This window comes from Pieris rapae, chromosome 3 (genome assembly GCF_905147795.1).
Source record: "Pieris rapae chromosome 3, ilPieRapa1.1, whole genome shotgun sequence".
Taxonomy (NCBI): domain Eukaryota; kingdom Metazoa; phylum Arthropoda; class Insecta; order Lepidoptera; family Pieridae; genus Pieris; species Pieris rapae.
Window position 1 is genome coordinate 10,415,948 of NC_059511.1, and position 13,757 is coordinate 10,429,704.

General features: G+C 31.9%; 1 protein-coding gene across 1 annotated transcript in view; it reads left to right on the forward strand.

Annotated features, from left to right (window-relative positions):
* The first annotated feature begins 3,319 nt into the window (after positions 1 to 3,319).
* The window catches only part of LOC110998012 (organic cation transporter protein), a 40,432-nt gene continuing 29,994 nt past the window's right edge, over positions 3,320 to 13,757 (forward strand). The window contains exon 1 of the mRNA XM_022266418.2: positions 3,320 to 3,526. Within this exon, the coding sequence (XP_022122110.2) occupies positions 3,454 to 3,526 (73 nt within the window). The 5' untranslated portion in view covers positions 3,320 to 3,453. The remainder of the gene's footprint in view (positions 3,527 to 13,757) is intronic.

Genomic DNA, 13,757 nt, shown 5'->3' on the forward strand with positions numbered 1-13,757 from the left:
ATGTGTTAGGGTACGTCTGTAGGGCTTAGGGATCCGTAGGGTTGTTACATCTCACCCTCTTATATATTTAGTTATCTAGTACAGCTTGCTCATACATACATTATACATAATATACAGTTACTCCTAACATTCAATACATATAAATTTAAACACACGTTTAACAGTCTACTGTAAACAACTGTAAACACTTTGAGTATTTCTTTATTACGTTATGTTTAGCACTGTCCAATTCTAGGCCGGCAACGCACTTGCGAGCCTTCTCGCAATGTCAGTGTCTATGGGCGTATCACTGAACATCAGATGAAACTCCTGCCCGTTCGCCAACTGTTATATAAAAAAAATACGTATACGTAAAGTATTTTAGGTAGCTACCTAAACACAATTGTGGTCATAACTTAATCACAAGATCAAAAGTGTGTTGATTATTGATGTTATTGAATTGATGATTTTCATTTTTTCTTGTTCTAATAAAAACGGGTCTCAGAATATTAAAACGCAGTTTAAAAAAACCTTGGCAGTTAAAAAAAACAGTAATTAAATAACATCTACGTAATACACAGTGGTATGTCGTATGTGATATCTTCGTATCAATTTAATAACAATATCGATTAATTACTAAGTTGCGGTTAGAATTATTAATTATATCCTTTTTTAATTGTATTAAAAGATTTGGTTGGGATGTACTCGAGGCATAAGGCATATTATATGCGTCCAAATTATTTGGGGATGTCAGTGTTAATTGATAATGTTTTGTGCGTCCTTAATTAAGCCCGGTTATGGTACAGATACCGGCAAACATCTTGAACAAATGTGCGCGAAAATCCTTACCTGCGCGATTTTTAGGTATCACTGGACGGCGGAAGAGTGACGTGTCGATCGCGGGATTGGTAAATCATGGTAAATCACTCCCTTGTTTAATGCTCAAGAAGTCTGCCGGTATCTGTAGGATAGTATAATGAAACTAAACACTCTTTTTTTTTCAATCTCTTCGCTATGAAAATGCTAAGTAATAGCTTTGGTATTTACACGGTATGCATAAGACTCATTTTTTTTTCAACAACTCAAACTCAAAATCATTTATTCATATAGGTAACAAATTGTACACTTATAAACGTCAAAATAAAATGCTAAACGCTTTAAATTTACATTTACAGCTAGTTCTCAAATCAAGGGCGTAGAACGTAAGTGAAGAACCGGCAATATACTCACCGCCACTATTTTTCAACTAGTCCTTACATAGATGACAATTAGGAAATGCGAGGTGACAAAGTATTTCGGCGAGGAAATTACCAATAAAGTGTTCGTAATTACCAAATTGTCCAACGTTTCGGTGTTTTTGTATTGAAGGTTCTTTACCAGTATATTGTGTGATTACCCGTCCGCGATGAATAAGTCACATGCCGGTTCATTCCCATGCGGTCCATACGATTTCATTAAATATTTTTTTATAATTGTAACAAAATGGGAATAATTTAATAAAAAATTAAGATATGCCGGAAAACTGGCATCATTCAAAAGTGCTCAGAGAAAATTGCGGTTGTGTTTTTGCAACTAAAACACTGCTACTGTTCTATCTACTAGAAATACGTTTTGTTACTAAACTTATATAGTGCTTTTGATTTACATGAAACTTCAACGCATACTGCAATGACGTAATTAAGAAATAGGATAATGCTCTCATTATCAGGCCATCATGAATGAATATATATATATGTGAACTTTGGACGTATAAACACATTTTTCATTTTAAATATTATTTATATAAAATAAAAAATGTTTATTTTGGAATATAAGATACAGATATCACTTATGCCACGTCATTAAATTTGAATCTGTAGGTATCCCTACTCATCGGCAAAGAAGAGGGTGTAGGCTGAGAGAAAAAGCGGCCGTAAAAACCTCTCGGTACTCTTTTAAAATAGCAAATCATGTAGCAATACTTATTTTAAAACAAATGTCATTATATAAATAATACATATATGTATTTATAAAAAAACTGGGCTTTCTTTAAATTATACTTGACATTATAATAGTTTACTTATTGCACTAAGAATAAGACATTTTAATTAAGTGCCCATTGAAATAACTCACATAAAACGTGCTAATTGCGGTAATTATCACACCACGTGAAAAACGCTTTCATACTTTGCGTATTTTCTCCGATGTTTTACTTTATCTGTAATTTTAACGTTTAATATTTAATTGTAGCAAAATCTTACAATATCTTGGTATCTTATCTGTAGGGTGATCTAGTATAGAAAGTGCGAATACTACGTGTATTCGTACTTTCTACAATAGATCTATACACTAGATTTATATCGAATTGATAGGTAGGCTTAGATGGCAATTTCTCAGTTAGTAGCTATTAATTTATCGTTCCTCTAATAATAAGTTTCCAAAAAGCCATTTATATCATCCTAAAAAATATTAACATAAAAAACAGGAATGATTAAATCCGGCGAGAATAACTCGACAATTTTAACAATATACTTGAAAAGTGGGGGGTTATAACTACTCAGATAAGAAAGTTTACGTTAACGTGTTCTAATCAATGCTGAAATCTTATTTTATTCGTCGCTAGGCTCACCTCCTATCATTTCATGTATGCGAGAATCATCTAAAAGAAAAACATTAAGTAACACATGAAAATTCCTCTTACTTACTCGTTAAACGAAGTTATATCATATTGTTTAAGGTGAATACAATACATGTAATGCATTTTATAACAGAAACAAGTATTTGAGTTTTAATAAAATTTTGACCCTATAATATTCCTAAGGTACACTAGTTGCCGCAGAAGAAGGAAGGTGTGGGCGGACTGCCCACGCGTCTTTGTTCGAAGGGCCTCTAAGTCTATTTCCTACGCAACAATATTTGATAAAATAATAAATAAACTAACTTTATTTTCTGCCTCCGTTAAGTTGGTATAAAGAAATCATAAAGTTACACAGATTTAATATCAAGAAATTAATAGACTAGCTTCTGTAATCTTTGGCAGAATGACCAGAGCATGCAGTGGAACATTTTTTTTTTAAATACCATCTTGTATTTATATCATTATAAGAAATATCATTAACGTTATTTTGTGTGTTTTGTTAGTAATAAATGTTTACATCTAAAAAAGTGTTATACAATAAATATCAATAGTGTCATAATTATGTTTACATTAATATTATTTGAGTAACAGTAAATAGTTTAAATAATTTTACCTATAAAGAAACCAAGAAACTTAATCAAGGATAGTCGATAGAGCATAGCACAAAGGCAGGTGACCGCAAACTTATTTGTCCATCCTTGACCACACGCGTTCAGTCTACTCGCGGCTTTACGTTTAAATCATCGTCTCCAAACTTCCGAACATAAATACCGGACGTAACTTTGACCGGGCAGTAAGCGATGCGCTTTCGTTTAAACATTTTTAATCTGTGTCTAAATTACCGTGATTTGTGAAAAATGAAGAAAGAGGATATAACCCAACCTGAGCTCGAAGAACTTCTGCAACCGAAATTCCTCAAAAAATCTAAACGTATGTTAACATTACTTTTTAGTTTGAATGATGTTTCAATAGTATTCGTTTCGGTGTACACGTCTTGCATAAAAACAAAAGTTAATTCAGTTTTCAGTGCAATAGAACATGACAAGCAGCTAAAATGCGTGTTCTAAATGATAACTCTATGGTTACGCAAATAAAACAATATTATTATTATATTTGGCAAAGGTTTATACAATATTATCAATGTTTGTGATTTTGTTGCACTATGCCAATAAATTAAATATATGCATTCAGTTAATTTAAGAAAATTAGATGTCAGGAAACATGTCTAATTTCTGTGCCGTATTTGTATTTAGTTCGGAATATTGAATTAAATATAGCACGGTTGATGAGGCTCTAATGTGACATTAAATATGACTAAGGGTCCTTCAAAAACATGCGTGCGTACAAATTCTTAAAAGGCCGGCAACGCACTCGCGAGCCCTCTAGCATCGTGAGTGTTAATGGGCGGCGGTATCACTTAACATCAGGTGAGCCTCCTGCCCGTTTGCCCCCTGATCTATAAAAAAAATAAAAATAATAAAGAATATTTTTTAAAAATCAGTTGATTTAAATTTAACAATTTTATTTGGTTAATTATTAAACAATGGGTTTGTGAAAATAATACCAATGCCTGAGCAAGACGCATTTCAAACCACAACCTGTTTTACGGTATACTACAAACGCCCATAAACATTATTTATGATTTGATTTACATACTAAAATGGTATGCGCAGGTAATAAAAATGTTTTTCTTAAAATAATATTTGATTGAGTAAATGCCTTTTGACACGCTTGGGAACATGTTTTTGGCACGACACCTAGTATAGTCTTAATTAATGACTTAAAGGGTTTGTTTCACAATGTCCGGATAAGTTCCAAATAAGCTATTATTTACTTATTGGTAGGGTAAACAGTACTTTTGCGTTTCACGACTGTCAGATAGCGCTATTTGTCATGAAATGCGAAGTATCTTATTCGGAATTTTTATCTTTCGAATAATTTATGTGTTGCATAGCTATTTGGTACTTTGTGAGACAGGCCCTAAATCTTATTTCTAATGTAACATTTAAAATATGATTTTTACGATGGTATTAAAAATTCAGAATTTAAGAAATAATTATTTACTAAGATCTGTAGTAATAACTTCTCTACCAACAAACCAGAAAATTCATATTTTTAAAAACATTTTTTTGTTTATCCGTCCAGGATTTTTGCTATTTCAATATTCCTCATGCACGTATTATAGTCGATGGGGCATATTTCTTTTACTTATATGATTAAATGAAAGTTTATTAATAATCAATCTAAAATCACTAGGTGTTATTTTATACGAAGTACCAATGCAAATTACGATGTTTATTAACTGAACCATAACAAACGATTGTTTATAACCCTGTCGACTATGCCACACTATAACTCGTGATTATAAATACTGTTTTTTATATCTTATTTATTAAAACTAAACATATATAATACACTTTTTTTGAATGTATAAATTGAGTTCTATATTTTAGAATATTTAAGGTATATTGAGGGTGTTTTACTGTTTCTCAGGATAGTAACGGAAAAAATAAAAATTAAAACAAACGCGAGCGAAAAAAAAAACTAAAGCTCCCGTCTGACAAAATTACGTCAAAAACTTACAGAAGTCCCACTTAACGCAGTCTGTCAGTTGCAGTCAGATTATAAATCTGAACCTCATAAAGCCAAATATTAATTATAAAAAATGCTAGAAAAACTCTTTCCGATGTACTGTAAACTGTAACCATATCCTTTTGGCTTAAGTAACTACTACACATTAAAATAAAACTCAAACGAGTTTAAACGTTTAAATATTATTTCAATGCTCTAAATAGAATATCCAGTCATGTCAACTTGTTTCTTGCCTACATTTAAAAAACCCCGAAGATATGTAAAAAAATAATTCGCGTTTATCCTTTATGAGTCATAATCATTGCTATGGCGATCATGGAAGAGCATCTGTATTTCATCACGGATATATAACAGTCAAAATACAAAATTCCTACCCATGTCTAGTTGACGACACGACACTTGACACTTAGAAGCTCTAAAAGCAAGATGTTATGAAAGCAAAACTGTCATATTATTTTTGCTTGTTCTCATTCAGAGGAAACATAACGTTTAATTTACACAAAAGTAATCATAACATCTTTTGCGATGCCAACGTCGTCCAATTCAAGCTCGGCTCGAGTGATTGAGACAAGGGCACCAAATGACGGATGACAAAACCCTCTGAGCTCACAATCAGCAAGAGAAAACCCGGTAGATCGAGGCTGCATTAGTGGAATTGAGGCCCTCGAAATAATAGGTGTTTGCAGTTGGACGTAAGAAGCACGTGCTGATACTTGCGAAGATGATGATGATGATGATGAGTTTGTAATTAGTTGGCTTAGTTTTATAGTTAAAGAGTACCTATAGCAATTAGAGAAAATAAAATATGTGTTTAGCAAAATTAATTTTATTTTCTCGCTAAATTTCGATTCTTAAAGATTTCTGTTTACAGCTATTCTGTGGCAATTACTTCTCGTTATTTGGTATTAACGCGAATAAATGAAATGATGTGAAAAACCAGACAGATAATACCCATATATTAACAGTGCCTCGACAAATACTAAAGACAAACACTATGACTCAACTTAATTTTATTTAAATAAATTCGTGGTTTCCCTGATTTTTTAGGTTTTTTCCCTTTTTGTGCTTTCAATTGATTAATCGGTAGACGTGGAACCTTTGTTATTTATTTTTGGATCAAAAAACTGACAAAACTTAACAAAACGCACCTACAATACGTTTTTAGTTTAATTTATTTCTTGAAATCACCTGAGGTATAATATTTTTTTTCTTCACGACGTATTTCGTGATCAACTTAGCATATTGTTAATATTTCATAGTAATAACTTGAACTCAAGTTAGAAACGTCTAAACTTAACTTTAACAGGCAAGAAAAATAATCCAGTAGTCTTATTCATCCAAAGTTCCCAAATTTCAAACAAACGGATTATGTGGCCAAATTTCTCTTTCAAGATTGGTCATTGGCCTGACATGTCGTCATTTTGACCGTATACTTTGGCTTCCTCTCGTTACCTGAACAGTAACAATGTTAAATGCATACATACAGTGAAAAGTTAATTAAAGAGCCATCATTGGAACTCACGGCCTACTGAGCACAGAACAACACGCCCTTAAAATCATATTTTCATTTATCAAATTGTTTCACATTAAAATTGTTGACAACAGATTTTCCGGTTTGTAGGAATGCGCTTCCGGTAAATGAACTCAAGGCAGAAATTTTGCATATTATCAGTGAACCACTTTACTCTATTTTATTGATGATTCAATTTATAATACCTACATAGGTTTTATAATGAATTAAATAGGAAGGTTTTGCCAGTACTCATTCTTTTACGCCAAGGATTATTTAGTCTAGAAGAAGCTCATTCAGGACTAGCAGTTGCCCGACCGGATTCGCGTGTATACAAATATCATTAATATGTTGATGTCACATTTATATATTATTCTTCAGTGACATTGGAAAGATAGATATTACGTAATATTATATAAATTGATCGAGAAAAGTGTTTCTATGCTATTTAACAATCAGGTTGGCAGGCAGGCTGAACCTTTAAACTAAATATAAATTTCGATCCTGTCATTTCATTTGTCTTTCCGAAAAACGCGTTTTTGGTCAAAATTGATCGATGATCAGATTGGGCATTCTGATAAACGAGCTAGGTCTGAATATTTATAGTTGCTCCCCTCACACTTTAAAATCGGTTTTTGTTTCGTTTATTGTAAATTTAAAAAAAAATGTTTTTTTTTGTTAAAAATTGTTTTGTTTTATTTTTTTGTTAAATAGGTAATTGTTGTGTTTAATATTTGTATTATCTCTTCTTGTATGTCACGTTTGCCTAAGTGCTTGTTTCATTTCAAATTGTCTTTTGTGGTTCTTTTATCAGTGTGCTGAGCGTCGACAGGCTTTTATCATAGTATTGTCTTTTATTAACACAGCTTTTACACATTTAAAGAAAACACTTTTTTACCGGATTGAAGCGATGTATTATTGCAAATTGTCCGGGGAAATAAATACAGATAATACAACTTTTTCTACAGCTGTGATACTTTTTTCACATTCAACAATGTAAAGCACGCGAAACGTCGGATAAATTTAACATTATGTTAAATAATTATAAGTTTACAATCATACATAGATTCGATCCGGTAAAATAGTATTTTCTTTAAAGCTTTTATCAATAAAAAATGTCAAAGCCGGTCTAAATTCAGTTGTTATAAAAGTCGCCATGGAAAACAATTTATCAAATATTATTAGTTGAAAGAAGTTTTCCGTTTTAACTTAAACAATGTGTAATGGGGTTATTCTATACATCACCATAAATTATCTTTAAGGAAAACAACTAAGTAATAGATATGTTATATATTTAACAGCAACCTATCTTAATCCTAACTAATCTACTCAGAAAGGTTATATATTTACCTATTCACATATAGACTTCACCATTTGAAAAACTATTTAATTAATTAAAACATTTACGTCTCTTCCCAATGTCGTCATTTTGATCTGTCCCTCACTATTCTACTACCCTTTTGATGTCTTTCTCTTAACATCCAACCTGTTTGCTTTTCCTTTAAACATTTATTAACTTGTTATTTAATTACGGCAACACTTAAATCGTTTAAAAGATCATTAAATAAATCGATAAATTAAAGAAACTTGATGTGTTGTGGGAGTGTGTTTGATAGATTCAGTGGCTAATTTGACAAATTGACAACTGACAAGCTAATTAATTTAAATACTTAGCCACAGATTAATAGCGTGATTACTTTTAATATATTACTCTTTTTTATTGATTTTCAAAATTACTTCAATTGAGTTAATTATAGATTAATAAGGGGAATCTAATAAATATCATAATATGACAAGATTATAAAATATTGTGCTTTTAGCATATATGTAGGTAAACTAAATTAATGCAATAATTAATCCAATGTGTTTATTATTATGTTTATTATTTCAAAGTCTTTTACATTCATTTAAATTACTTAATCTACATCATACACGAGTACAATGGAGAAACCGCATCATCGTGAGTAATTCTTAAAATAGGTATCAATTTAAAACTTATAAAGCAGAATGACAATAAACGGGGATTTCTCGTTTGATTTGCATATAGGAAAAAAGTGAATGTTGACAATTTCGATTATTATCTGTTTTGACAGATACATACGACAGCAATATTTTGATATTGCAGTTACTATTTAAAAAATCGAATAGCGACTAAGTGTAAGAGAGAGCAGTTAAACGATGCGTCTCTGAACCCTAAGGCTAAGCGTTTTGAAGGAAAACGACATGTGTATACCGGAACTCCTTAGACCTAATAATTGTTGGTATGTGTCTGGCACAGAAGGATCACCTTGCGTATAAAGATAAATAATCACGAAATTAGTAGAAGTGGTTGGTTGGTTTTACTTAAACAACGCTTTTTCTCCTTCCGATGCCCTTTCATCTAGCATTTCAAACCCCTTTTACATTGTCTTGTCTTGTCAACAGTTCTATAATGATACGTAAAATATTCATATCGTGCAAGTATTGTTTAATAATAAATTTGTGTTATGTAGACCTCATGAAGTACAGTTAACATGTCAAAAGGAAGAGATATTAATTATAAATAATACATATGTATGTGTGTGAAATTTGTGATGTCTATTTTTCAGTCCAGTCTCCGGATTTCCTCTTTGATTTCCATTTCTAGTTGTTCGTTAACTATAAATAAATAAAGTTTTATAATAAATTGTTGTTCCTCGAAGATTTTCTTTGAATCTCTATAGAAAATTAAGTGCAACAATAACAAATAATATTACTTAGCATTGACCCAATAATGTGTAGCTTAGTTCGATAGCACAAAGTAATGCTTTGAATATCAACACACCTATAAAATCCATGGAATTAAAATTATTATGGTAGCTTATTTGAGTAATGATTTAATTGAATTCTTGACAAATAAATTATTACGGATAAAATATAAAAAATATTTCTTATTCAGACTTTTCCAATCAGTAGTTTAGACAAAATTTTTTTTTTTAAATTCTGTATAAATTACAAATATTATACGTTGGTCGTAAAATATTTTGTCAGTTAAGGCTCAGATTTTTTATTAGAATATTTTTGTCAGTAAAGGATAATCATGTTTGGTATCCGTAAAATAATATACTAATTCAACTAACAAAAAAAGTGGAACATTATCACCTAAATGACGTTTGAAATTGGTGTCTATATATTATTTTTATACAGTTGTTTCTTTTCATACCAGAGCGCAACTATTTCCGTACCGAAAACTTTATCAAGACATACCGTACTTAGGCACACCTTTTATTATTCTAGCATATAATGTAACGCCACAGGCCGTCTATATATTATCAGCATTGCACAATCTAATTCAAGACATTGACGTAAAGTTAGCCTCTTAAGTTTGTCTTAAACTATTGCAAAATATGTCTAAACAAACAGCGTGTTAGAAGCAACCCGTCCGGCGACATTTATGAATGTTAAACATCATGAATCATTTTTAATTACTAAGCAGGTATTTCACGGCGAAGGTTTTTTTAAAATATTAAAGTTTTGTTTGTTTGTTTATAATATACATGTTCGAGTAATTTAGATTTTTGATTTGATCGTGGCTTGAGAGAGCAATTTTCATCCCTGAGGTCAAAGGTTCGAACCCCGGCTGTGCCACAATTGATTTTTCTGTCTAGGCAATTAACACTCCCCCGTATCTACGGTGCAAGATAACAGCGTGACAGGCCTTAGACCTAAAAGGCGGCGGCGGGCACAGAAGGACAATCACCTACTTGCGTAATATATAAATAAATATTCACGAATCGGATACAGAAACCTAAGTCAAAGCTAAAGGGTTGAAGTTCCACTGATTTTGATACGAATGTTCATTATAGTAATTATTTTAGGTTTGCGACATCAGTCCTACAGATATTAAGAGACAGAGAGTCTGGTTTCATGGTTAAATGATGTTACTCTTTTACTTAGTGTTGGGTCCAAATTGTTTTAATGAATTAAGGAAGTTTTAATTAAAATATTAATATATATAAGGAGAGTACTGTCCGTGGCTGAGCTATTATGTAACCTAACAGACGACTGCGATGATGACTGTAAGGTGCGAATTTCAAGAAAATCTTGTGTTTGATTATATGTAAATATCACATCGTTTAATGTGAGCCAGGACCAGTTATGAGTATTGAAATAAGTAAGACATAAAAATAGATACATTTGCCATATACAGGGTCATTAACCGACGTAATATGAGGAGAATTTAAGATTATCGTACGGGGGTAACACTGAAAATGTTTAAAACTGGCCAGTTAGAAACATCGCTAATGAAAACTTTTTTTAATTTCAATTTTAGAACTCTTGCTAACCTAATGTAGTGTAATGCATTCATTTGTCATTTGTTTTTGTGAATTGGCGGCAAATCTAAAAATCTTGCATTGTTTTCCACAAACTAAAGATAACATTCGTGGTATTCGCTTTACGAGCCCTGAAGATGCGGTGAAAGCGTACAAAAATTCCATAGAAGAGACCCCAATGGAAGAATGGGCTCACTTCTTGTCTCAGTGGTTCGATATATAGAGAGGAACGAAGATTACTTCAAATAACAATAAAGTATTGGCAACATTCTACATTAAGCCGTTTTTCATTTTCTAAACATTTTCATGAGTTACCCAGCTAAAATGAAACGTTTAAATGTTTCAAAAACCTTAAAGGATTTTGAATGCGAAGACTACAGTTTCAATTTGATAAACAGTAAATTGTGATCAGCCTGAATTTTCTAACGTGTTTCTGCTGTCGGATATACCATTAATACTTCCTGATGCAATAGCCGCCAGTGTTCACACTCATGATAGGTGAATTAGCAGCGCGGGTGCTATTAACATACTTAATTGACTTGTTAATAGCCTTAACACATGTCTGCGATTGTTGGGTCTAAGACATGCCGGTTCAATACCGCAAGCTTCACCTGCTCACTTTTATAATACAGTACTTATAATGTAATTAAAACCCTTAGGAACACAGAAACATCTACTGGCCCAGTAGTAATTCCCGCAATGGGAAACTATCTGAAACTTACCAGATAAATTAAATACAAATATTGACATAAGAATTACTAAAACTGATCTGTACTTCCATAACCATAGCTCCTAAAGTTCTTGGTGATGTTCGAAATCTGAAACGTATTATTCGAACCAAAAATATAATATTTACTACATTATGTCAAACTAATAAGTGCTACTTGTTCTGTGGAACGTCAAGAATACCAGTCTGCAATCAGAGATTTTCGCTATAGTATTTTTGGTATTAATGTAAATAAAACGAAATAAATATGGATGTTTGCAACGAAAGTAGCAACCTTCTGAATTTTATTATTTAAAATAAATTAATAAAACAAAAAAAATGCATATTTCGTAGTCTTAAATATGCAGTACATTATAATAATTTTACATAAGTTCCCTTTGTTTTGTGTTACACGTTGCAATAAAAATTATTTTTGCTCGTTACCGTTCATTCATTCAACACATGTTATCATATTAAATACACATTTTCTTAATTAGTTATGTAATAAGTGGAATTTGCTACATTTAACAAAAATAGAGTCACAAGGAACCTTTGCTAATGAATAACTGTTGTTCATTAATATATCTCGTTGTGATTTATTTATGTATGCTCGTATAAAAATAAATCAGCGGCGCTACAAACTTTGTAATCCTTTTTATGCCTCAGATTTCGGTATCTGTTTCATGATCATTTGTCAATCTAATAGGCAAGGAGGTAATCAGCTTCCTGTGTCTGACACACACCGTTGACTATTTGAGTCTAAGCTTTCCTCACGACGTTTCCTTTCAACGTTCAAGCTAATGTTAAATGCCCACAAGTTCATTAGTGCACAGCCGGGGTCGAAGCCTCCAGGCTTCTCGTATATTAGCTGTATATACGTATATATTGTAATAAAATGTCAACTTAGCTTTGTATTACTACTTCAACTAGCTTAATATTTAAAAAGCCGTTTATTTAACAACAGTTTTATTTCTGTCCTCTATCGTAGGAAGGGCATTAGCCAGCTAGTTTATTAAATGTTGCTACAAACACTACTTCTGAATTTCTATCAGGCCGCTAGTTAAACGGCGCTGTTTAGTTAAAAGGCTAGGCAGTTGAATGAACGGCTAATTAAGTTGACTGCGACTTAAACTCACTTTATACGTTTTTACAAATGTATTTTCGTTATAATATCATACAACTGACATACATAACATACTGATGAATTTATATTACGACTCAATTTTGTAAACAATGTGGATCTGTGGCCGATCTACGCACTTATTCAGTAATACTGTGTTGTTATCACATTTATGTATGCATGATAAACTAGGAACACGAACATTCGGAAAAATCTTGTCATGCTAACTCAATGGAAATATCCATTCTGAAACTGAGAAGATCTTAAGAAAGTAGAAATATATGTTTGTATGTCAGAGGTAACACACAACTAACCAGAAACAGAAGTAGGCAAGGAAGGTAAGGTAGGAACACATATCTGTCGAGAAATGGATTCATCAGTTCAAACAATGGCTAAGTCTAGTAAGCAAACGAATATTAAGGCATGATAGAAAAGTGAGACGTGTTGGCTTTGACTCTCATACCTGATGTGCAACTGTGCATCAAAGGAAGTTTTAACATTAGACCGTATGGTAAAGGAAAAGATTGTAAGGAAACCGGCATGTCTGAGACCCTAAAAGTCGACGCCGTGTGTCAGGCTCCAAAATATGATCATTTAGAAAAAATAAGAGTATGAATAAAATAATTAAACATTTATACAATAAATAAAATGCAATAAAAGATTAATGTTAAAACTTAGTTGAAATGATTCGTTAGATAACGAGGGCATCTAATTATAATAACTTAAGTGAAGGTGATTTGAAACGCAAATGTCATTGAATATTCTTTATGATCATGACACTTTTCTCGCTTATAATCTGCTAAATACGTTAACCAAAAATATATCCGTCTGATCGATACTGATTAATGAACCAAATATAGAAATAAAACCCTTGCAGGTATTGGTTGTCTTAGGTAGCTCGTTGTTATATAATCGTGAGAAGAATAAAGCAATTTTAACTA